At 51.5% G+C, this 24,636-nt stretch overlaps 2 protein-coding genes across 12 annotated transcripts in view; both read left to right on the forward strand.

Annotated features, from left to right (window-relative positions):
- The window catches only part of TIAM1 (TIAM Rac1 associated GEF 1), a 159,135-nt gene extending 151,409 nt beyond the window's left edge, over nt 1-7,726 (forward strand). For all 10 annotated transcript variants that reach the window (XM_048295306.1, XM_048295305.1, XM_048295304.1 and 7 more), the window contains 6 exons: nt 457-565; nt 1,284-1,342; nt 2,159-2,261; nt 2,390-2,477; nt 3,302-3,474; nt 5,332-7,726. In XM_048295306.1, the coding sequence (XP_048151263.1) occupies nt 457-565; nt 1,284-1,342; nt 2,159-2,261; nt 2,390-2,477; nt 3,302-3,474; nt 5,332-5,825 (1,026 nt within the window). In that variant the 3' untranslated portion in view covers nt 5,826-7,726. The remainder of the gene's footprint in view (nt 1-456; nt 566-1,283; nt 1,343-2,158; nt 2,262-2,389; nt 2,478-3,301; nt 3,475-5,331) is intronic.
- The window catches only part of LOC125321893 (claudin-17-like), a 51,578-nt gene that overhangs the window by 7,223 nt on the left and 19,719 nt on the right, over nt 1-24,636 (forward strand). Inside the window, exons 3-7 of one of the 2 annotated variants that reach the window (XM_048295311.1) lie at nt 19,956-20,671; nt 21,428-21,579; nt 21,884-22,110; nt 22,864-23,854; nt 24,086-24,150. The gene's annotated coding sequence lies outside the window, so the exon portion shown is untranslated. Of the gene's footprint in view, nt 1-19,955; nt 20,672-21,427; nt 21,580-21,883; nt 22,111-22,863; nt 23,855-23,947; nt 24,151-24,636 lie in introns of those variants that run through there. The other variant, XM_048295309.1, reaches the window with a different exon arrangement.

Genomic DNA, 24,636 nt, shown 5'->3' on the forward strand with positions numbered 1-24,636 from the left:
CAGTGTGTCCACAGAGGAGCCTTTGGGCAGAGTCAAAAGCCACAGCAACTGTGGGGAGGGAGTGCTTTGACCACTGCACCTGATGCAGTCTCTAAACTTTACCCCAAACTGATTCAATGTTCAAACAAAACACAAAGAAACTGGTAGGGAGAAAAATGGGTAAAGGGGAAGAAAAGGCAAAGAAAACATCTGTGTTTGCCCCTGACGTCCAAGGGCTATACTCTAACTTACTCTGATTTATGCTCATTAATTAAGGGTTTACGTGCATCTCTTGCTAAATGTCCTCGTCTATTTGCACATGTTTGCAGTCAGCTGATGAAATACTCCAGAAGTTTGCTGGGGGGGAAATTTTGTTCAGGACTAGACTTCAGGCAAGTGTTCTTGAGCTGAAAACTCACGTCAGATGCCTTGAGCTGATTAAAACCCTCGCCCTTGTGCATGTGTTGGTGTTGGCAGGTTGCCGACCTTTCCATGGGGGACTTGCTCTTGCATAACACAGTGATATGGCTGAACCCTCCTGCTTCCCTGGGCAAGTGGAAGAAGGAACCTGAGCTGGCAGCATTTGGTTTGTATCCCAGGACTTTCATTTTGCGTGTTGGAAAGCCTGTCAGCTGTGCCTTAGCAGATATTGAAAGTAACTGAGCATTGCTTTCCCCAGGGCTGGCTGGAACTTAAACATGGGTTTGTCTCTTAGCTCCAGCGCTCAGTTTTGTTCTCTGATAGTTCTTCCAACCCTCCTTTCCTGGCTCAGGTGAAAGGTTTTGTGTGCTTTGGGAATAGAGGAGACCCATTCCAGGCCTTATGGACTCTCTTGAGGAGAGGCTGTGGGAGCTGGGCCTGGTCACTCTGGAGAAGGGAAGGCTGAGAGGGGATCCCATCAATCCATGCAAATGTCCCCTCAATCCACACAAATGTCCCCTCAACCCACACACATGTCCCCAGGGGCTGTCAGAGGATGCTGCCAGACTCTGCTCAGTGGTGCCAGTGACAGGATGAGGAGCAGTGGTCATGAACTGAAACACAACAAGTTCCACCTCAACCTGAGGAAGGATTTCTGTCCATGGAGGGGGCAGAGCCCCGGAATAGCTGCCCAGGAGGGTGTGGAGCCTCCCTCTCTGGAGGCATCCCTAAAATCCAAATTCCTGTGTCACCTGCTCCAGGTGGCCCTGCCTTGGCAGGGGGGTTGGACTGGGTGATCTCCAGAGGTCCCTTCCAACCCCAACTGTCCTGGGATTCTGGGGTTCTGTGACTCCATGACTTTTGTCTCTAATTTTCTCCTCCAGTGTTCAAAACTGCCGTGGTCCTTGTGTACAAGGATGGTTCCAAACAGAAGAAGAAACTCGTAAGTTTGCAGGGACTGTTTGGGTGATGCCATGGGCATTTCTGGGGCTATGATGGAGCTTTGTTTTCCACAAAGTGGGGCTGGAGTGTGCTCTGCCATGTGTGGTCCCTGGTGTCTGAGGATCTGGGTGGGCACAGCAAGCCTTCCTTTATCCTTTGCCATGCCTGCCACATCCATTCCGTGCTCTGGGGTGGATTGTCAGGGATGAAGATGTCACTGTGAATGTGTCTCTTGCCTTTGGTTCTTTGGTCAGTGTGTGTGAGTGTCTGACAGCTAATTAATGTCTGTCACCTCACACAGTGCCCTGGGTGTTGTGTGCCACCAAGCAAGTGCTGGCTGCTCTCAGCTGCATCAGGAGTGGCTCAGGAATCCCTCTGCAGTTTGGGATTCCAAGTTAAAGCTGAGCTTGGCAGTGCTACAGCAGGGGCATGGTTTACAGTGCTATAGGGAAACTTGTGATCCCTACCTGTGGCATAAACCAGAGAGGGATTTGAGGTGCCTGCATGGGGAAAGGCAGCTGGCACAGGGTGACTTCAGAGTGAGAAGCAAAACTGGGATGTGTTCCCGAGTGTGTGTGCACCCAGGGCTGGCCTGGGTGGCTTCGGAGGGCGTTGCTAAGAGCTGCTGGGCCCTAGGGCTGCTTTAGTCCAGATTTCAGCAAGGTCTCCACAGAGAGGCCCCTCAGGGAGGTGTTGGGGTGAGAAATTGAGGATGGCAGCAGGTCTGTGGCTGGGAGCCCTCAGCACAGAGCGCAGGACTGCCTGCCTGCCCCGGCGTGTCTCGTTTCCTGAAATGCAGTGTTTGAAATCCTTCCAGGGAGGATCACATAGAGCCTCTATTTATGAAGACTGGGATCCGTTCCGGTTTCGCCACATGATCCCTCTGGAAGCGCTGCAGGTCCGGGCCCTGGCCAGCGCAGGTAATGTTCCAGGCAGGAGTCCTGCAGGGTTTGGATGTGTGGCCTGGGGGCCTTCACTCATTATGCAGTGAATACTTGGGAGTTGAATGTGAAGGTAGACATGAGGTTCTGCTTGGTTTTCCCTTTAGATGCAGAGACCAATTCTGTGTGTGAGATTGTCCATGTCAAATCTGAGTCTGAGGGCAGGCCAGAAAGGACATTTCACCTCTGCTGTAGGTAAGTGGGTTTCCCTGTTTTCCATGGCAGCTGCATCTCTGCATCCCTGCTTGCCCGTGTCTTTCCTTTGAGGCAATCTGGGAACAGCCAATAGGGAGAGTGGGGAGAGGGTGTTAAAGCCTTACTTTTGGAGAGGTAGAATTGTGTACAGTCTCTGAAATAAAGGCATCGAACTCCATCAGCTTTGCACCTTTATGGGAAAAGCCTTACTGGGATTTTCCAGTTAAACTCCACCATTGGATCTTTATGGCAGGTGTTGTGTTCAGCTGGCTCCTTTCATGGCACCAGGTCCCTGCCTCTGGACTTGGGACACTGCCTTTCCTTAAATAAACATCCATTGTTGGGGTGGTGGTTGCCGTGGCGTGTTCTTACAGTTCAAGTAAGAACTTGGAACACAAGTTCATCGGGATCCAACAGAACTGATGCCAAGCCAGTTCCTCCTTCTAGGAAGAGTTGCAGGAGCTGTGCTTGGGGTGTGTTTGCAGGGACAGATTGACTGAGCACCACGGGTCAGCTGGATGTGTGTCGGACACAGCCGAGTGTGGGTGGCACTGCAGGAAAAGGAAATCTCGAGAGAGCTGAAAGGCTGAATGTTTTATTAATGAACTGGGTATCAGTTTCCTTGGATGCCCACTGCAGTGACCATGGATTTAGCTTTGCTTTGAAAGTATTGAGTTCAGTGGAGTCTTCTCTGGGGAAGTGCCTGCCAGTCGATTTGTACTGTTTTAAGTCACAGAACTGGCCATTATTTACCTCATTTACAGCAAGCCTTTAGCAGTTCCCAAGGGGTAACTCTGCCTTTTGTATTCCCACCTCTTTTTCAGCTCACCAGAACACAGGAAGGACTTTCTGAAGGCAGTGCACTCCATCCTGCGGGACAAACACAGAAGACAGCTCCTTAAAACTGAAAGCTTGCCCTCATCCCAGCAATATGTTCCTTTTGGTGGAAAAAGATTGTGTGCTCTAAAAGGTGCAAGGCCAGCCATGAACAGGGCAGGTACTGTAGGGCTACAGACTTTCAAGATCCCGGTAACCCCAGCACCGTTGTAGGACATGTGGTGGTGTCTGTCACTTGTATATTAGGATTAGCATTCTCTCCTGTGTATGTAAAAACTGCTGGTTTTCCATGCTTCACTTCCTTGAGAGCCTTAAATTGCCTCTTTTTACCTTGCTTTGCACTTGAGGCTCAGTTTCAGAGCGGTGCTTCTGGCATGGAAGGGAAATGGGATTCCTGGCAGTACCGATTGGCTGTGCACTTTAATCTGAACTGGGTTCAGCTGAACGGAGCAGGAGCTGCGTGTTTCTTAAAAGCATGTACAGAATTTTGAGGTAGCCCGAGCACTTTGGAACTAAAATGCACAAGGAAAAGCAGCTCCCCTGAGCTTGGTTTGAGGGGGAAGCTGTGGGAGTCCTCCACCTGAGCCTTTTCAGCTCAGTTGCTAAAGGGCACGTGCTCCTCCTTCCCACATTTGGAGAAGCGTGCACTTGATACTCTTATTTTTGTAGTGGCCGGTCCTAAACCATGGATTTTCCTTTTCAGTTGACTTCAGGCAAAAGCAGTGAAAAAGTCCCAGGGAAAAGCAGGTTTTCATTTTCAGAACTCTAGATGATGGAGGGAAGAAATGTTTGCTTCCAACTACAAAGTACACGGCAGCACTGCATGTTTTGTTCTGGTCTGTTGTTCATTTCTTGTTCTGCTCATTAGATCCAGCACTGTAGACAACCGGCCTTTCTGCTCCTCCTCTGACCAGGGCAGGCCAGACCAACACCAGCTGAGCCCAGCTTCTCATTCGGGGTGCTGCTGGCCCTCTGCCTCACAGTGTGAGGAGGGGCAGTGCAGGGAGGGCCAAACGGCACAGCGCTGCTTCCATCAGCCTCTGGGGCCAGCCTGCTGGAGAGGCCAGACCTCCTTTCAGTTTGGCTCCGTGGGGCATTTGTGTGATGAATTCTGCAGGGATTAAAATCCCACCTTGGAGTCCAGACCTCTCCCTACAGACAAAATTTGCAGCTGCTGAGCTGTCATGCTTAATGCACCTTGTGAGGCTCAGGGACATTAAAATGTGACCCCAGCCCCACGGCAGAGCTGGATAAATTCATCCTGCAGGTGCTGAGGTGCTGTTCAGGGCCAGGGGACAAACTGCAACCTCAGAGCTCCATGTGTGCCCCTGAAGCACCGGGGTGCCTGCAGGGCCTCCGGCTGCAGGGTTTGCCTCTGCTTGGCCTCAGGAGTCTCTTGGGAAGATGTTCCGACACAGAAGATGGGAATTTGCTAATTGGGCCAGTTGCTGAGGAGATGCTGAGGAAGGAACTTCTGATAGTTTTTCTGGGATTTTTGGGGGTTGATTTTTTCCTCACCCAGTAGGCAGAAAGTGAGGAAGGGAGAGTAGCAGTGCCTGGACAGGGAACTGAATTCCCTGTAAATAACGCAGCACCTTCAGCACTGAGGTGGCCACTGGAAAAGCTGTAGCATTGCTCCAGCCCAGACAGATTCCCCTCTCCGAGGTGCGGAGGTGTCGGATTTTGTGGTGTGCTGGCAGCAGGGGCTGCGAGTGAGAAGCTGAGCTGAGCAGATGCCCTGGTGCTGGCTGCCCGCCCGGCACTCAGGAGGAGCAGCAGTTGAGGGCCATTGTCCCCACGGTGGATCTGAGCAGCAGAAACTCCTTTGCAGCCGCAGAGGCCTCGTGCCGAGGAGCTGAGGCCGCAGGGAGGATGGATGGGAGTGACCGGGCCGCTCGTGGGCTCTGCCTCCTTGCTGCCTGGCCGTGCCAGGTGCAGGGCTCGGACAGGACTTAGCTTTTCCCGAGAGTTGTGCCGTGTGTAAAACGCCTGTGGGGTTTTATCTTTGTGTGTGCAGTGTCAGCCCCAAGCAAGTCTCTGGGGAGGAGGAGGCGGCGGCTGGCCCGAAACAGGTTTACCATTGACTCAGAGGCCGTCCACAGCAGCAGCCCCGAGAAAGAGCCCGCGCAGCCCGCGCAGGGAGGGGACACTGACCGCTGGGTCGAGGAGCAGTTCGACCTGGCGCAGTACGAGGAGCAGGAGGACATCAAGGAGACCGACATCCTGAGCGACGACGACGACTTCTGCGAGGCGGCGCGCGGGGCGCAGCGGGAGCTGCGGGAGCGGCTGCAGGCCACATCCCTGGCGGGCGGCCGGCGGCCCGAGCGGCCCTGCCCGCCCGGAGAGCGGCCCTGCCCGCCCAGGGACGCGCACGCCGCCAGGATGGCCCAGCTGAGGAAGCAGGCGGCCCTGCCCGGCATCAACGGCGCCGCCGAGGGCCACGACGAGGAGGTCATCTGGGTGCGGCGGGAGGACTTTGTGCCCGGCAGGAAGCTCAACACCGAGCTCTGAACCGGCCCCGGCCCCCGTGGGTGTCCCCGTCACCCTGTGTCCCTGGCGATGACCCCGCGGGTTGCACACTTGCACACACCATTGCGGCAGCTCACTTGGTCCAAAGCCATGCGGCCACGCTTTGGGCAATGTCAAACGCTCAAAAACCGGCAACAAAACGAGCTCGAGGTCCTGTCTTACGTTACCCAAGGGCTTTCACACTATTTTATTTATTCTGAAACAATCAGGGGCTGAAATTGAGTGTGGGGAGAACATAATCACTGGAAAACAAGTTACTCTGGATGTCTGAAGCTCTGTACAGCGCATCAGCTCCGGCAGGAGCACGAGGACAGAGGGGTTGGTGGCCGTGAAAGCCGTCGGTTGTAGGCTCATCTCCTTCACGAGGAAACTGCCTTTTTAACCTGTACAGTCGCAGTATTTTGACTCCCTTTCCCTCTCTAAATGTAAGAGAATATACATGTATTTTAGGAATGCGTGAGGAAAGTTTTGGGATTTATGTTGTGTTCAGTCCTCTTGGTCTGTGGCTGGTCTAATTTAATGTCAATGTTGGAAGCTCTAGTTTTACATACTCTTGTAAAGATGCCAAACTCTCTTAAAGGAGATCCAAATCTAACACTTGAAGAAATATTTTTTTGTATTTTACCTGAGATGCAGGGGCACAAAGGGGCAAGAGATTTAGGGTAGCTCCACGTCTAGGATACGAGGCTGGCTTTTTGCAGAGGGTTAGGAATGGTGGTTTTATATTAAAATATGAACTGGAAACTCTTATTTAGGTATAACTGTCTTCAGGAAAAGGTTTATTGTATATGTTTGAGACTGGAGTTTAGTTAGCTAATAAAAAGAATAATAATTAAAATGACATGTCTGAATTGCAGTGGAGCAAAGGGATCCGTGGTGTACCCTCGCTGGAGCCACAGATCCCTTTGCTCCACTCTCTTTGGCAGAGTTTGGGCTTAGGGGACAGGGAATTCATGGCCAAAAAACTGACCTCACCCACTCTCCTACCGTGGGTGAAACTAGTGTATTTTAATTCCTTTATAGAAGCTTTTCCACTGCAATAGAGGATGAAAAAAGTTCTACGCAAGTAAACCTCTTTAGCATTTTAAATTTTTTTAGTTAAACATCTAAAACAGGGTAAAATGTGACTAAAATCTCGTGGTTTTTAAGTAGACTTCCAAATACGAAACACAAAATAGCACTTTTTTTTTTTTTTTTTAAGATTTATATAGCTTTTCCCATTGCAGTCTCACCTATAGGAAAAAAAAAAAGGAAGATTATATGAAATTTTGTTTTGTTGGTATCTGTTGATGTTTGACACATCAGTAGGTACTCTGAGAACCTGAAATTTTATAATAGCCTTAGGATTATATTTTATAAAATCCACTCTGACTATATTTTAAAACATAACAAAAATTATCCCCCCCCCCCCCCCCCAAACATCCATCACTGTGTGTGTGTCCCAGCTGGCATCCTCCCCTCGCCCCCTCCCTCTCCTGGTTTCTGGTGCACTATACTTGACTTATGAAAGCTTTCTCTAGTAACTTTTTGCTATCTCCTGGTTTCTTTTCGTAAGAGCTTTAGAAGAGTTTCTACCCCCTTTGTATGATCACATGGTTGTTTTTGTATCATCACCTGTCGGTCGTGTCCCACGTGCTGGAGGGTTTGGCTGTCCTGGGCTGCTCCCAGAGGATGCAGCCAGCACTCAAATACTGGAAGGCTGGTACTGGGAAGGTACCGTGGCTCTTGTACATAATGTCATGACATGTCTATGTCAAAGGTTCTTATATATTTCTTTTATAAGCTGAAAGAAGGTCTATTTTTATGTTTTTAGTTCTATGAATGGAACGTTGTAAATGCTTGTCAGAAATAAAATACTGGGAAAAAAAAGCAACAGAACTGCAGGGAGTGGTGTGTGGAGGCCACTTGTCATGTGGAGCCTGACACAGGAGGGCTCTGAGGTGGGAAGAGGGATCTCAAGGAGGAGGTCCTGCATTCCCAGCTGGTGTAGCTCGGGAAGGAGCCCTCAGGTAAGGCTCTGCTCGTGTTTTGGTGAGGGGAGAATTCCCATTTCCCTTATGGCATCCATAACCAGCCGTTCCTGCTGCTTTTCAGGCTGGCCACAAGGAACCTTCAGTGCATTTTAACAAGTTCCAGAAGAATGCCAGTTGCGTGGGAAGAGCTCCCCAGTCTCTCTGTGGTCAGTTCGTTGCCCAGTCCCTCTCCCTTTGGGGTGCTGGGTTTAGCCCAGGCTCTGGGAGTGTGCTGTGGGTTTGGTGTTTTGTGCTTCCCTACTCCTGGGGACAGCCCGACTGCCACTCTGCTCCCAGGAGCACTGGACTGCTGCGGGACAGGCAGGTGAGTGCTGCCAGGCTGTCCCAAAAGGGGCTGCTGGGCACGAGGGAGGAGCAAGGTGTTTGTTAGTGGGGCCAGAGCTGCAGGAGGAGCCTTGCACGGCCCCGGTGCCGGGACAGCAGTGGGAGAGCACAGGCACCCCAGAGATGGAGCTGGAGCTGGGGCGGCGCACTCCGAGGGGTGACAGAAATGACACGGGAGGGAAGTGGCACTGAAATGGGGTGGGCTGTGTGCAGCACCTCCTAAAACATCCCTGGCAGCAATGTAATGTTTGCTACTTAAGGCAGGGTTATTTTCAGCTTGGAAGGCTACGAGCCTAGTGCAAACCCTTCAGGAAGTTGGGGAAATGGTGAAATGAAGACGGAGAGCGAGGGCCTCAAGCAGAAAGCAGCACACGAATGGTGACAAGGGACACGTGTAGGCCAGCTCTGCAGCTGAAATGCTGTGCCTTCACAGCTCTGTGCTGCCACCAGCCAGAAACAGAGGACAGAGGGAAACCTCCTCCTGCAATTCCCCGTGCCGTTGGAGAGGTGAGCACCAATCCCTGGTTCTTGTGCCAGAGCTGTGCCAGATCCCCAGCTCACAGGGGGCAATTAGCTGATGACCCTCTGCAGTCACACCTTGGTCCAACAGCCCAGTGATCTGCTTCTGGGGAAAATGCTGTTGGAAACAAAAGAGGGAACTCAAGGAAACAATTAGAAATAGCCTGCTGAAAAATAGAGGGCTTGAAATTAATTATGTTGCAGGAAACAGATCAAAGGCAGAAACTCGGATTCATGAAGCTGCAGAGAGGCGTGAATAGAATATTAAGTATGTTTCAGGCTGCCCACGGATGGAGGGCAGGCTCGGAATCAACGCCTGGGGTGCTCGGAGGGTGGCAGGGAGAGAGCATTTTGCCTGCGGCCACAGTGTTGGGGAGATGGAGGGAGCCCCAGAGAGGGACACAGGCTGCTCTGGATCAGCTGTTCCCAGGGCCACAGGAGCCTTTGGCGCTGCATTTGAAACCCATTTGCCCAGCCGCGGTTCCAGCAGCTTTCCCTTCAGTTCCAGGAGAAAAAAAAGTCTGTTGCCTTCTGGGGTGGTCCAGCATCAATCGTTGCTCCTTAAGTTTCCTCCGTGGGAGCTCCGTGAGCCTTGAGGCTCCTTCGGCTGCACGGGGCTGGGGTTGGAGCTAGGATAAGGGTCAGGATGAGGGTTACTGTAAGAATTAGGGGCAGGCAGCCCTGTGTGCTTTCCCCAGACGTGCTGAAGGCTTCCGCTCCCTTATCAGAGGTGGCACCGCAGCACAGCAGCTCCGGATGGGGCTCTCCCTCTATTCCCGAGTGTTCCCGGTGATTCCTGCCGGGCTGGCACGGTCCGTGCCGTGCCCGTGAGTGCAGTGACCGCTCCCATGGCCGGAGTGACCGCTCCGGCTCGGTGCCGGTGCTCTCTCCCAGGGAAACCCGGGGCTCTCCGCTGCCGCATCCCGCTGCTCCCGCTCCGTTCCAGCCGCGGCCGGCGGGCGTCCCCCTTCCACCGCAAATCCCGCCCGGCTCCTCGGAAATCCGAGGGCTTTCTGCTCTCAGCGAAACCACTGAACTGCACGTGGCTCCCGGGCAGTCGGCAGCATCATCCTCCGCTTTGCTGGCGCTGCAGAGCCATCCCATCCCATCCCATCCCATCCCCCCCGCCCGCGAGTGGGCTTGTGCGTCATTCTATTAGGGAAAGTAATTTCCAGGGATGGATTCGGCTTCACTTCGTCTCAGCAGACGTTAAACCCTTTAATTAACTCCTCAAGCGGTATTAGAGAGCCGAGTAACTTTGTGGCTGTTTCGATGCGGTGACGCTGGCAGTGATCTCAGTGCTGGAGGAGGCAGAGGGATGTGGAACAAAGCTTGGGTAGAAGTGCACTTAAAGAGCTGCCACAGGTTCTAGGAGAGCACTTAAAAAGCCCTTCAGATCTCCAATAGGATATTAAAGACTCAAGCAGAGTGAGAGCATCAGCTTTCTTCGAGGTCACTGCAATACCAGACTAATAGTTGAATTACATGCTGGAATACTCCAGGAAAAGGAGATTTAAAAAAAGTTACTTGAAAAGATAAGAAAATCCAATCCTCTGCCCCCTCTAACCCTCACGAAACATGAGAAAATGAGCAGCTGGTAATGAAGAGATTTTTAAATGACCCTTCCTTGCCCGTCCCCTGTGTAAAAAGCAGAGGCAGAGCTGTTGTTAAAGGTATAATAAAAAAGAGAGTGTGGCGATAAAAGTCGCAGTAGCTGAGTGTGGGAAGATTCCCCCAGCGTGGTACAGACACATTGGAGCTGTGGGCTCAGCTCTCTGCACTGCCCCAGGGAGCTCAGGACCGGATTTCCAGGCAGCGCAGGGAAAGAATTATTGGCATCGCTTCTGTAGGTGGCCCAGAACGATGCTGCTGTGCTGGGGCAGGAGCAGGGGAAGGCCAGGAACATCAGTGTGGAGACTTACGATTGGGGTGAGAGGGTGGGCATAGGGAAAATGTGGTTAGGAAGGGGAGAGGAATGAAAAGGAAGCACCACAGAGCAGTTGTATTCGGTTGTGGGGGAGTTAGGGCTGTTTTATTTAGGCTGAATAGCTTGAACCTGCCAGACATCCTCCTGCTAGCAATACCTGCAGTTACACCTGGACTCTGGAACAGATCTTTTTGGGGAAGCACAGCACATTGATTGAACTTGGATTCCTGCTCTCCGGTCCTGAAGGCAAGGAAATCTGGAAGAGGTGAGGAAGGGCTGTCCCCATGTTTAATGATGTTTCTTTTCAGGAGGGAAAGGGCTTTTCTCTGCCTCATAAGGAACTGGCGTTGTTTGGAGGTAACAACAGTCCCCCCAAGCTGAGGGCTGCATCGCTCACCTCTGGTGTCTGGTTTTGAGGGAGCATTTTCTTCCTCGGACTCCTCCATCACTGTCCAAGCAGCCAGAGCCAGCCTCACCTGCAGGTTATTGACTGAACATCCTTGGGACATCGTGCATGTTTCTGAAAAGTGCGGGTGCAAAGGGACAGTGTCACTTTGTCACTTTGCTGATCTAATGAAATTCATCTGAGTTTGGGCCTGGAGGTACTGTTAGCACAGCGCCCAGAAATGCTGAGAGATGCAGGTACACACGCCTGTGCTCAAGCACAGGGTGATAAAACCCACCACGGCCATCTTTGCTGGTGGCTCTCTTGTTTTGGTGACAGCAGAAGAGCCCTTCCAGAAGCAGCAATGGATTTAAGGGAATGAGGAGGTTTTGCACCAGTTCCTGTGAAAACTGCTGTCAGACCATCGAGACAGGAGCTGGGAAACACCACAGAAGGCAGAAGGCTCAGTGCATCCCCGACAGCCTCGATTTGAACAGGAGTAAACCAAAATCAAAGGACACTGGTAGCTCAGTTTGCCCGCCCGTGGCTGGGGAAAGCTCTTCCCACTCAGACTTCACAGGGAGCACAAATAAATCTACCCTGCTGAAGTGAGGTGGTGTTCACCTGCCTGGGACTGGGGTGTGCAGGTCCCTCCAGTGCAGAGGGCAAACAGCTTCATTTTCTCCTTGAAAGACGAAACACCAGAAGATCTTTAGGTTGTGTGAGATACATTCCAACAAATACACCTTTTCTCCAGCATGGTGGGGGATTTTGTCTGGCTTGGGGCTTAGGGAAATTCCTGATTTCACTGTGACCCGTTTGTGCATCCCAGTCCTGGGGTTAAGTTCCCCATTTTGCAGAGGAAAGCCGGTGGACACAGAGGCACTGGCTGCAGCTCAGCCCACGGGGACCCGCCGCGCCCTCAGGCAAAGCGGGGCCTGGATTGTGTTTGTGTCCTGCAATTCCCTGGGAAAGGGGCTGGGTGTGCCCAGCAGCTCTGCGCCCTTTGGAATTCCCTGTCTGCTCTGGCAGAGGCGGTTCCACGTCGGTGCTCCTGGTGGCACCCTGGCTCTGTGAGCTGCGGATGCGCAGGAACAGGGGAGGAGAATCCCAGGCTGCGATCTGCTGGCAGCTCCTGTGCCACCTCTGGAGTCCTGAGCTGACACAACGCGGGAGGTCTGAGCGTGCCGGAAACGAGAGAGCTTTTAAATAATTGTAGGTAATGGTTTTAATTACCCTTTAAAATCCTTGTTTTAATTAATCATAACCAGCACATATATAAATTATAAACAGGGTGTTATTCTTAGATTAATCTCAGCAAAGTTGCCATAAGCTACTTTTGTGGAAACACGGCTGGGAAAAATGACTGAAACTTTGATTTTTGATAACTAACTCTGATGTGCTCTGATGAACAAAGCCTGGGAGAGGAAGATGGATTGGTGAGGTTGGACATCTGGAATGCAGAATTTATGGACCACAAGGACATTTTGCAGAAAGCAGAAGATAAAGGAGAGGCTAAAAAAGACTCAGTAGATGTCTTGGAAAGTGGAGAAAAAAGATACTAAAAATACAGACTAATTAGCATGAGAAGTGAGAAATAATAACCAATAGAGGATAGAATACTAATTATTGAAAGAGAATTATGTAATCTAGAACCAATGAGCATGAATTTCTTCTTTTTTGCTAAAAATCCATAAATAAGTGAAAAAGTTCTGTATCAGTGTCCATGTGGAGGCTGGAATTTTGTCAGCCACACACACAGACCCTGGCCAGGAATAAAGTCATCCCTGACTCGCTGGCAGTGAAAAGGGGGTGTTAGAAGAGGATTTGGTACCACGGGAATGTTGAGACAACCACTCAAAACCTGCCATAGAAAATATATTTTTAGAGGGGCAGCAGCTCCCCACTAAATGGGAGAGCCTGGGCTGTGGAACTAAAGCTGCCACCAGTCCAGAGAATGGCAGAACCCATCCACCAGGAGCTGAGCTTTGGAGATGCTGAGCAGCTCAGCCCCAGCCCAGCCCCGAGCAGGGAGATAAACCCAGGAATTGTCCTGCAGGGATCCCCAAGGAAGGCACAGGAGACGCTCAGGGCTGCGTTCACAGCCCCTCCGGCTCCTTGTGTGGCCACAGCAGAGCTCAGGCCAACCCAGACTCCTCGTTTTCCAGCAGAAGAGGAAAAAATGATTAATAAAGGTTTCTTTGTGAAAAAAGAAAGAAACCGTTGGATGTTTCTTAATCACTGCAGGCATAAATGGAAGAAAAATTGCTAATCAGGAGTCTATTGATGGGCACACAATTCACAATCATTCCATCTGCAGTGCCTGGAGCTGCGCTGCTGCCTCCGGTGCAGCAGGGAAAACCTGGCTGCCGGGAGGCTGGGAAAGAAGCCTGGAGGAGACAGGATGAGGGAGAACTTGGGCATTTTCCTTGGATGTTTACTGTAAGCACCTTTTTAATTCCTTCTTTTAGTTTTTTTTTCCTTTTGAAATGAACCTCTTGGTTCTGCTATCAGATTTCTGCACGTCACAACCTTCTCTCCCTCAAGAGAGGTGCTTATTCTCACTGTGAGGAAAAGAGGTGCTGCTGTGGCCATTCCCAGCTGGACACTGAAGGGAAGGAAACCTGGCACAGGGTGTCACTGGCAGACCAGAGGCTTAGCTTAGATATGACAAATCTCAGATCTGATCAATCTCAGCCAGAATCCTCCTGTGACAAACTTTGCATTGAGCAGAAAGACAGCTCTGACCCCCTTGTGCAGGGAGTGCTGCTGGCACAAAGGGGCAGCTTTAGGGGAGCTGTTCCTCAGAGGATGCACGGAGCAGCCCCTGATTTTACTTGGCCAACTGGGGGCTGGAGGTGCTGCACAAACCCTGTCCCAGGGCCAGGAGGAGCTGAGGGAAAGCAGCGCCTCACCTCAGCCTCCAGGAAAGCAGGACTGGTTGATTCCCTGCTTTGAAAACACGGAATTCACCTCTTCTGAGGAGAAAAGGGAAAAGAAAGAACATGATGTTAGGGTAAAGCTTCCTCTCTCTGTGCACACGCAGCCCCCTGCTACGAGCTGCAGTGGAACCTTTGGGGTGATTCCCCAAAGAAACCATGTGGAAGTTGAACCTCACATTTCCACCGGCTGTAGGAAAACGCCATCCCTGTGAGAAGAGAGGGCCTCTCCCGGGGCACATGGAGCCGTGCATAGAGGGCCGAGCTCAGTCAGAGCCCCTTGTGCTCAGCAGTGACCTGGAAGTGGTCTGGTCCATTAAATAAAATGGGCATTAAATAGTGCCAAGAGCAACCCAGCCCTTCCTGCTGGGGCTGCAGGAGCAGGGAGGGAGCCCCTCCCTTCCCTTTTGAGCTGTGAAAATCACCACAAAGGCGAGTGACGGTCCGGGGAGCAGAGCAGCCTGCTACCAGCACATCAGCACAAACAATTCTCTGCAGGAGCCCCGGCCCAGGAGGCGCGAACAGATGCAGCAGCTGTCCCTGTGCCGCTCAGCAGAGCCCTGGTACAGCCCCTGTGTCCTGGCTCCTCACAAAATGCTGATAAAATGGGATGTCGACAAGTAGGATTTTCCTTGGCATAAACCACAATGACATCAAAGGCTCTGAACTGATTTGCTTTTTGTCAACTAGATAAAGATATTAAGGTAATGCCTTTTGTTCCTCGACAGAATGTTTTAGCCAGTGAACAGAATTAATTGTGTTGACATAATGGATTTATTGTTTCAACAAAGTGCCTGTCTGTTTTCACGAGGTGGGTAAGGGATTTGACAAAACTAATGCTGACCCCAGGGGATTCTTATAAGGCTGAATTATCAGCCTGATAAAATGCCACTGGTGTAAAAGACAGCACGAAGGAAAACACAGAGTCTATAACCCGGAGGCTCAGCAGCAGTGCACAAACAATACATTAGGTTTCAGGGGGAATTTTGTGACGAGCTGCTGCCGACCGTGTGCTCCCACCAACTCCTGCTGGCAAAGGTGAGAATTCCCCTCCCAGAGCTCTGCCAGGCCTCCTGCAGCCAGGGGTTGTGAGCAGGGGAATGCCCCAGCCAGGGGGTTTATTTTTGGGCTGGCCAGGGATGCAGGGCTGAGCTGCTCCCTGCTGCACTCACAATGGGGGGGCTGGCTGAGTTTTTGAGGCACTGCGTTAAGTTTATTTTTGCTCCCTCCCCTTTTCCTCAAATACAAGGTACTTTTCTTGTCAAAAGCTCTTAGTGCCCATGGGAGAGAGGGAAAATCATGCCTGCTGAGCTGATGGGACAGATTTATTTTCATTTACTGGGGCCAGAAATAGCCCGAGTGTGATAAAAGCCACCTATTCCATTTCCTGTTCCAACGGATGTGGAGCACGCGCCCGGTCAGTTCCCCCATCCCGTGGAGACAGGGAGGGAGCTTCTGGCTGAGGGAGCAATGATTCCAGCCTCTCACATCGGATCAGCAGCTGCACGAGCTCCAGGCACAGATTTTCCTTCATTTCCCAGCCCCGAGTGGCTCTTCCCAAGCCATGGGGGCCTCTGGAGTGTCCTCAGTGACGGACCCAGGGAGGGCACGGAACGAACCTGGGCAAAGAGCCAAAGGCACCACTCCTGCTCCTGCATGTGTTCACATGTGTTTCCCTCTCCACACTCTGTGTTTTCTTCATTCCACATTATGTTATCTGGACAATTTTTTTGACAACCAGGAGAGAGAAGCTGCCACGAGAGTGAGCAAGGCCTTGGCAGGAGGAAGAGGAGGCTGTCTTTGCATTCTGCTTTTGTGCAGTCTGCACTTTGGGGGTGGGAAACAGGATGCTATAAAATAATAGCCCCTTGGAGATGAGGTTTTTACACCCCTAGCTTTGGATTTTTCCCTGTACACAAGGAGCAGGGATGTTGTAGGATGAAGGCTCAGGAAGGGAATTGACAGGGACGTGGTTTTGTCACACGGGGTTCTTCACTCAGGGAGGAACAAAAGGGGTCTGGGACTCTGACTTTAGAGCAGAATGGTAAATTCTGCCTCCAGGATCCTAAACCCTGCTCTCAGTTACATCCTGATTAACCTCAGCACAGGGAGAGCCCAGCCTGGTCACTTGTGCCAGCAAACCCTGTTGATTCCTCAGCTCTGGACAGCAGGGAGTGAGCTGGGAAAGAGTCACGAATGCTCTGATTCTCAGTATTTCCCCCAAAGATTTTCTGAGGCTCTGCATTGAGGAAAGCCACTCAAAGCTTCCACTATTCCCCATAAACGCTGTAGGATCAGGGCAATGCCACGTCCAAACCCCGAAGCGTAACCAGAGAGAGACGTCTTGCAAACACCAGCTGAATCAAAGGGGAAAATTCCAGAATCTCACAGATTTTGGAGCAGACACTGTGGCTTGTGCAAATTTTAATTCACATTTTAAACTGGGATTTTGCAGTTTTTCATTGGGTGTGACCTTTTCCCTGACAGCCTGTTCTGGCTGCAATCCATCTGCCACAAAAAGAGCCACGGGTCCTTGGGACAAGCTCGGAGAGGTTCTCATTCCATTCCAGCCTGTTGCTTTAAAAGCAAGTATGGGTGACATGTCGAAGTCTCAAACTCTCTCAAACTACGACATTTTTTGAAAAACTTTCAGAATTTTTGAAATCCAGATAGGTCTCACTCTTTGCTGCCAAAAGGTGCCTCATTAAAGGCTATTTTCCCATCTGTCTGCAGAAACCATTTTGTGTCTCCTGAAAGGTGTAGGGTCACTGGAATAACGGGTTTCTCTCTTAATAATGGGACCCTGATTGCATATGATGGTCTCTTTTATTTTTACCTTAATGAAGTTGCTCTGTGCATTTGGCAGGAATAAGGGATTTGGTGGAGGTCCTCACAAGTTCCAAGGCCTGACTCTCCTGGCTCTCACTCCCAGTGAAGGTATGGACCGAAATTAATTTCCAGCATGATCTTTTACCTACCTAGAGGCACAGTTCTGCTCAGGGAGAGCACAATACAGTTCACTGGGTCCACTTCAGCCCTCTTCAACCCCAGCTTTTGAGACGATTTTCCCCTGGAAACACCATTTACCGTGAGTAGAATGCTCTTGTCTTTTGGGGAGAGCGTGGCACCTCCCAGAACTCAACACTTACCAGGGGGATTTGTTGGGGAAGATGAAACGGGAAAGCCTTATAAATATGATTGCCTGACAAAAGATTTTGGGAATATGAAAACTACAGGCAACATCGAAATGAAAGCCACTTTTGAAATACCAAGTCTTAGTTACTGAACAACTGGAAAACAATGGTATGGCCGACTGAAGGTAATCCCCTCTTGATGGAACAATACCCTCTGCTTGCAAACAGGTCCAAGGGTCAGAGCAGACCCTACTAGCTCAGCAGAAGGGGTCCAAAGAGTAGTTTTTAGAAGTTAAGATGTAACACTCTATGGTAATATAAGAACTCTTATAGGCTGTATGTAAATGCTATAGGATTTGTATCTTGTATTAGATTGGTTAGTGACAATTAGAATATTCAGTACAGAAGATGATTTATTGTATTGTAACCAGGACTTCAGACACTCTTACTACTTCTTCTTCACTCTCTTTGCTCTTACACTCTCTCTCTCTTACCCGCTTACTCTCTTGCTCTCTTGGGCCTGCTCCGAGCTGAGCCAGCTCCAGCTCTGAGCGGTGCCCCTATACCCACGCCCTTTGCAATAAACCCCATGTGTCCCAAGATCTGACTTCAGAGATCTCTCGTCTCCGACCGTCTGTAACCTACAGGGATTGAGGAACAGAAGGGAAAGCTCAGCATGGAGAGAAGGAGGCTGCTGTGTTGGGAAGAGATTCCGTGAGTAGAGAGAAGTAAATCCCCCAAATCCCACTCCCCTTCCTGGGATGACCTGCGGGTTCTCTGTGCCTGTGCTTTCTCCTGGGCACAGGGGGGTGGGGGAAAGGGCTGTGGGACCTGTGGCTGCCCCACCCTGTCCCTGCCAGTGGGGCATGAGGGAAGGCAGCTGGGGGAAGTGGCTCAGGGTCCCTGGACCCTGGAGGGAGGAGGATAATGGAGCGGGCAGCTCGGATTGTCACGCTGGTGCTCCTGTCTCCATCCGCGGGGGCTGTGGTCCAGCAGGAGCAGCTGTGCACTGAAACACTCGGAGCTGGGCACTGGGTACCCACACCAGTGGATTTTGGGGGATTAGTGCCAGCCTGGCCCCCGGGACTGAGCACCAGCAGCAGCCAAGGGCATCAGGTGCCACCCTGGAGCTGGGTCGGACCCTTTGTTGGGAAGCAGGTCCGTAACAAACACATTCCTGCCCCCAGGAAGGGTGGGAGCTTGTGTGCTCTCCCTGCAGTTTGTGGGGCTGGGTCACCACTGCAGGGTGGTTTCAGCAATGTCCTTCCCTCAGGTGAGCCCGCAGCCGGCCCCCTCTGAACCTTGAGCACAGAGGGTTCTGAGTCCCGGGAAAACTGTGTCCACATCCTAATGACTGGCTTGGGACAGAGGGCAGGTCCCAAACCAGGGTTGTTTCCTCAGCTTAGAGGGAGAGGAAAGCAGGTGATGGAGCAGAGCATCAGTGCTGAGGGCGCGGAGCAGCTGCAGGGTGGTCCCCCGGTGGAACAGGAGAAGGGATGTGGGACAGGCAGCTGCCCCAGGCTGGTGCTCCTGGGACTGTGTCCCTCCAAAGCCACGGGAATGGTGCTGGATTGAGGGGCTCTTTCCAGGAGGGCTGTGCTGGGGGTGGCTCCTGGTGCATTCTGTGTCTGGTGATGCTCGTTAGCACTCAGCAGAAGCAAACAGGGACAAATGTGTGACTGCAAAAAGCTGCCTCATAAATATGGATTGCGTGGCTTTAAATTCCTTTGGAGTGTCTTCCATGAACCCACTACACTGATTAGGGGCTTTGTTTCCTGTTCTTTTTGGGGACCTTGCATCTCCCAGATCTCATTTCATCTCCTCTGAGTTAGGAATTTATATTTTTGTGGAGCTGTGCAGCATGAAGAAAGAAAGTGCAGGAGAATCTACATGCAGTCCCCTTAACAGAGTAAAAAGGCAGAACAAATAACCCACCGTTAGTGGCTCTCGGAGAAAGCAGCTTCAGGAACCCACAGCCATCGTTTCCTGTGGTTAGAACCAGGGGCAGCGCAGCTGAGGCAAGAGCTGGGGTTGTGGGGAGAGGTGACATTGCTGGCTCCTGCACCCAGGATGCCAGTCAGGCTGTGAGGGCAGCAGCAGCCCCGTGCAGGTGTCCTTGCATGTGTGAGGGAACCTCCTGTGTTTTTGCCGTGTCCTTTGCCTGCACTTAACCTGCAGCACCGAGCTGGCACCGCCCTCAGCACGCTCTGCCTCCGTGCCTTAATGAACAGCTCTGTTACATGTGTTTCCTAGCAGGCAAAACAAACCCCGCCGCCTCCCTCCGGCCCCGCTAAAACACAGCGATTCCATTTGTGGTGAGCACGTAATAACCGAGGGAGCAGGGCTCCAGAACCCTGCCAACAGCAGGGCCCTGCTGTGAATGCACTCAGGGAGAAGGCTGCTCGCTAACTCCACGCTGAAGGCACCCACCAAAGGAGCCGTGAGCACAAATTAACAGATGCAACACCTCCACACTGTAAAGTGTGTAATCCAAGGATCTGTGTGCCACTAGCACAGCCCCTGCTCACAGCGAGCATGAACACGTGCTCTGGGGAAGTGCTGTGTGCACAGGAGGCAGCAGGAGCCCGCCCAGAACTCCCACACAAATTGGGGGCTTGGAATAGATAAAAGGGGAGCAAGAATGGACAAAAGGGGAGCAGGAAGTGGGACCATTTCAGAACCAGAATCCCAGAATCCCTGAGGTTGGAAAAGCCCTCCCAGCCCATCGAGTCCACGCTGTGCCCACTGCCCACCTTGTCCCCAGCCCAGAGCACTGAGTGCCACATCCAGCCCTTCCCTGGACACCTGCAGGGATGGGCACTCCAAACCTCCCTGGGCAGCCCCTGCCAAGGCCTGAGCACCCTTTCCATGGAGAAATTCCTGCTGCTGTCCAACCTGAGCCTCCCCCGGCCCAGCCTGAGGCTCTGACCTGTTTTGCCACAAACTGAGCTCACGTGGCATCCACGGTTTGAGAGGAGGTTTTTGGACAAGGGACCAACCTTTGGGACCTGGCTCAGGAGAATAAAAACGGCTGACAAAAGGTCTCTCGGATACTCTTCCTCAAAAATGCTGGAAGAAACGTCCCAAGCAAGGTGCAGACAGGAAGGTGCCAGGAATTCCCACAGGGAGGGGGCTCTCCCGGCTGTCCCGGGCTCTGAGCAGGCGGGAGCAGCCTGGTCCCCTGCCAGCCCTGCCCAGGTGTTTGGGATCAGGCTGTGGGAGGACTGCACAGACAGGATGTTCCTGCCTTTGGGGAAGCAGAGGGAATCTCTGTGGGGCGCAGTCCCACGGGAGAACTGCCACAGGGGTCTGTAGGTACTTCTAACATATCTCATTGTTGTTCCTTGCCAAAAATACCAGGGTCTGTATCAAACCATCATTCCCAAAGTCCTTCTGGTTCAGCAGGTTAAAATCTCCCATAAAAAGTAAGATCTGAAGAGTCAGCAGGGGTGAAAATCCTTTGTGGGAGCCCACAGGCAACATCCTTCTCTGGTCATCTGTGCTGCTACTTCTTCTCCTAGAAGAAACTTTGAAAGATAAACAAAACCCTTGGAGAATCCTTTTTAGGTAAGTTGGAAACAGCAATAAATATAACCATTGGCAGGGATGGAACTGTGAAGTTCGACTCTCCAGGATCTGGTGGAACTGGGGCACGCCAGCATTGAGTAGATCATGAAGAATTATGCTTTATAATATTCTTGTACGCGCTCTAAGCGTGGGGGAAAGCGGATTTTTGTACAGTAAATTCCCTCGAACCTGGGAATGTTAGAGTCTTGCAAAGCCAAAGTAGATTTGCCTGCATCACATAAAAACTCTTAAGTTAATCCTTAGCCAAAATCTAAGCCTCTCTGTGGATGGCTAATGTAGGTTTGCCATAGGTTGCCATGTAATTGATACAGCAAATGGTGCATCAGGGAGTGCAGGGCACGGCTGGGCTGTTCTAGGGGCATGGGAGCTGCTCCTGGGATTCCTGAGGGCCCAACAGGGCTGCTGCCAGTGGCTTGCAGGTGGATTCTTAGCGAAGAGACATGTGGGGTATATCTCTGCATGTCTATAAATGTGCATTTAGAACCAATAATGTCAGCAGTCAGCTCCTTTGCTGCTGCCTCACGGAGCCCTGCCTATGAGCTACTGTGAGGATTGTCCTGGGCTCTCTCCATCCCTCCTCTGGCACTCCTGGAGTCTAATTCACAAAAAAAGGGGAAAAGAAGGCAAGTTTCCCTACCCTTGCCATGAGAGAGGGGGGAAGGCCTTTTTTCCCTGGAACAGGAACTCAGACTGATGCTGCCCATCTGAACCTTGTATTTTTTAATCTCTTTCCAGGCCACCGGTGCTCTTTGGAAGGAGTTTTTTTGGAAAGGCATTGGCTTTACAGCTGCAGTAACATTTCAGTTCCCTGCTCCTGCTCCAGCAGAGAGCTCCAGGTGTTGGAGCAGCTCTCTGGAATGTACTCTCCCCACGGCCCAGCAGAGCAGGTACCTTTTATGGACCCCTGAGACACGGGAGCTGCGGGGCCCCACTGGAGGGAGGTAAATGTGATGTGAGTGATGGTTCCTGGTTTCCTACAAGGCTGGCAGGAATGGAGCTTATTCAGTATTGCCACTCACAGACCACAGAGGTGCAGAACTATTTCTGTCTCCTCTGGGTGCTTGAGCATTTATGCTGGGTCGGGTGCTGTAGGCAGAAATTAACTAAAACCCAGTAAGAAGTGGTGCTCCAGGGGACAGTCCCTGGAAACGCAGGAATCTCACATTTTTTCTTGTTCTCTCCTTGGGACAGTGACGGTCTGTGGAGAGCCCTGGGGTGCCAAACCCTGTTGGCCCTGCATTCCCTCTTCCATCAGCTGCCTGGAAACCCCTTCCCGGAATCTATTAGATCAAAATCACAAACTTTCCTCTTCAAAAAACTCCCTGTATCATTCAAATTAAAACTGCACCTTACTGGAAGTCGCTGGAACTGCTGGAGAATATTAAGATCAAATCCTTTTTCATGCAAGCTTATGGGATGTGAGCTCAACTGCATATTATTATTATTATTATTATTATTATTATTATTATTATTATTACTATTATTGAAGGGCTTGAGATAGCACGTATTTTCCCCCACCTTTCCACATTCATGGTTTGATTTGCTTGTTGGTTCCCCCTGGGCCATGCACATCCTATTAAGGGAGCATTATCCCGGCCCGTCCTTATTTTGGGATTTATCTGAAGGCAAACTGTGTTAAATTATGGTGCTGCATTATTAACAGGCCATATGGGCATCGGGCTGGAGAGAGAGAAGCTTAACAAGAACACAGGAAAACAATCTTCCAGATCCTTCCTTCTCCTAATACATAATCCTGAGTGCAGGAAAGAGATAAAATATTTAAATGGCTTGCTGGAGGGCTGGGAGGGACAGGATGTTGTTAAACTGCTCTGAGAGGGCTCCATGTCCAGCCACCACCTCTGCTGCTCTTGCCCAGCACTTGTTTAAGGCAAGAATAGTTTTTAGGTGTTCTGTGGCCTGACATAAGCACTGGAAAGCACTTTCCCCCCTGCCTTTCCTGTCAGGTTTATTCACTTGTCTGCTGTTACTTGCTGCAAAAACTGGGTGCAGTTTTGGGCAGCACAGTGTAAGAAGAATAAAAAGCTGTTAGAGAACATCCAAAGGAGGGAATGGGTAGAAGCTGAGCCCCAGCATTTGTGAGCTCTTGGCTTTAAAACCCTCAAAATCCCGGGACCAAAACCCACCACCTCTTTCCCCACTTTCTCCTGCAGGAACCCTGGCATGAAGCTGCAGTGACAGTCAGCGCTCCGCTTTGAAGTTCACAGCCAACTGTTTTTGTGTGTGAGGCAGCTGGTGGCACTAGGAGGGAATCAAATCGGCTCCCCGTGAAGCACCGAGGTTGTGAAGGCGCTCTGGGGAAATGCAGGGAAATATTTGGGTGGAGGTGCGAGTTCCGGCGGTGCCCACGCCCCGGCTGCCAGCAGGGAGCTCGCTCTTGCTCAGCAGCAGCGCCCACAGGAGCAGGATTGCAGCGGCGTCCCTTTGCAGCTGAGGGGGGGCTCCTCATTTCCCCTTTCCAGCCTGGAATAACCCGTGTCACCCGCCCTGGTGTGGCATCCCCTCTCCTCCGCCGTGCTCGCCCTCAGACTGATACTTCTTCGTTAGGTTGTGTCTTCAACCTTTCTATTATGAAGGCTGATCCCTCCTCCTCTGGATTAATTGCAGTTTTTGTCAGTTTTGCTGGGCAGACAGAGGAGAAAATAGGGTCTGCCTGGGTGTTTGTACTGGGAGAAGAGGCCCATAAACCCCTCAGCGCTGCCTGACAGGGATTCAAACACCGCCAGACCTTGTTTGGACACGGTTTCAGACCTTCTGCCCGCTGTCATTTCTCATCTCTCCGCTGTCCCGCTGACGCGGAGGACAAGGACAGCCCGGCCCGAGCAGGATCCATGTTCCTGCAGGCGCCTGGCGGTGCTGTGTGCCTGGGAAGCGTGAACAGACAGACGGACAGAGCCCCGCAATCTCAGGGCAGCACTAACTCACCTTGTTGGGGTTTGGAACAGCTGAGCACGACACCCTCCTCCTCCTCCCCCTCAGTGGGACTCTGGTTTTCCCCTCTTTCTCCTTTGTTCTGCTCTTCCCTTGGAAAGTTTAACACCCTCTTCCCTTTGTGCCAAGCCTTATCTATTTCTCGCCTCCCCTCACTGCCACTTTTTCTCTGCTTGCCTTGGAAATTCCTGCATTTCTGATTTTTCTCAAGTGGTAAATATTTCCTTTCTCTTTGTGTTTGTTTTTTTTTTTTTTTTTTTTGCTCTGATTTGTTTGTTTCTTTGTTTGGATTTGGGTTGCGTTTGCTTTTGGTGGGGTTTTTTCGTGGTTTGGTTTGTTTTTTTAGTGTTGCAGGCACAGAGGCTGCACCGTGTGTGCCTCCCCCTGCCCACCACGTCCCTGGAGGGCTGGGCTTTTTCGGGTAACCCCATCACCCTTCTGCAGGGCTTGAGGTCTCGCTGTGTTTCCGGTACATGGACAGGGCATTTCTGTGTGTCTGCGTTTCCCAGGTGAGTGGAATGGGCAGGTTTTGGGCTGGTGGCACCCAGCAGTCTGGAGAAGCACAGTGACTAACTCCCCACCTGTGTTCTGGCTCCGCTGCCTCCCTTGTTGGTATTTTAATGCCTGTGCTTTGTATTCCACCGCCCTGCTGGAGCTGCCCGTGACCCCTCCACCCCCGGGCTGATTCAATTGCTCTCTGTGCCTCCTCCCCGAGCTCTCCCCTCATTACAAACTCCCATTAACCTCTCCAGCCAGGCCTCCCTGGTAATCACTCCTTGCTCTGAAAGAGGCTCCATCCCCATCCCGTGCTAATTATTGTATTTGAGCTGGAGCTTTCCGTGCTTCAGGGAACCAACTGTCCATCTTTTGTGGGAGCAGTGGTAATTCTTCCCACCTCTGCTGCCACTCTTTCCCTCTTTTTGCGCTGGAAACTGGAGGGTAGGGAGCCTCACCTCGGGCTGTCTGAGCAGCTTGGGAACAGCCTGCAGCTCTGC

Source organism: Corvus hawaiiensis, chromosome 2 (genome assembly GCF_020740725.1).
Source record: "Corvus hawaiiensis isolate bCorHaw1 chromosome 2, bCorHaw1.pri.cur, whole genome shotgun sequence".
Taxonomy (NCBI): domain Eukaryota; kingdom Metazoa; phylum Chordata; class Aves; order Passeriformes; family Corvidae; genus Corvus; species Corvus hawaiiensis.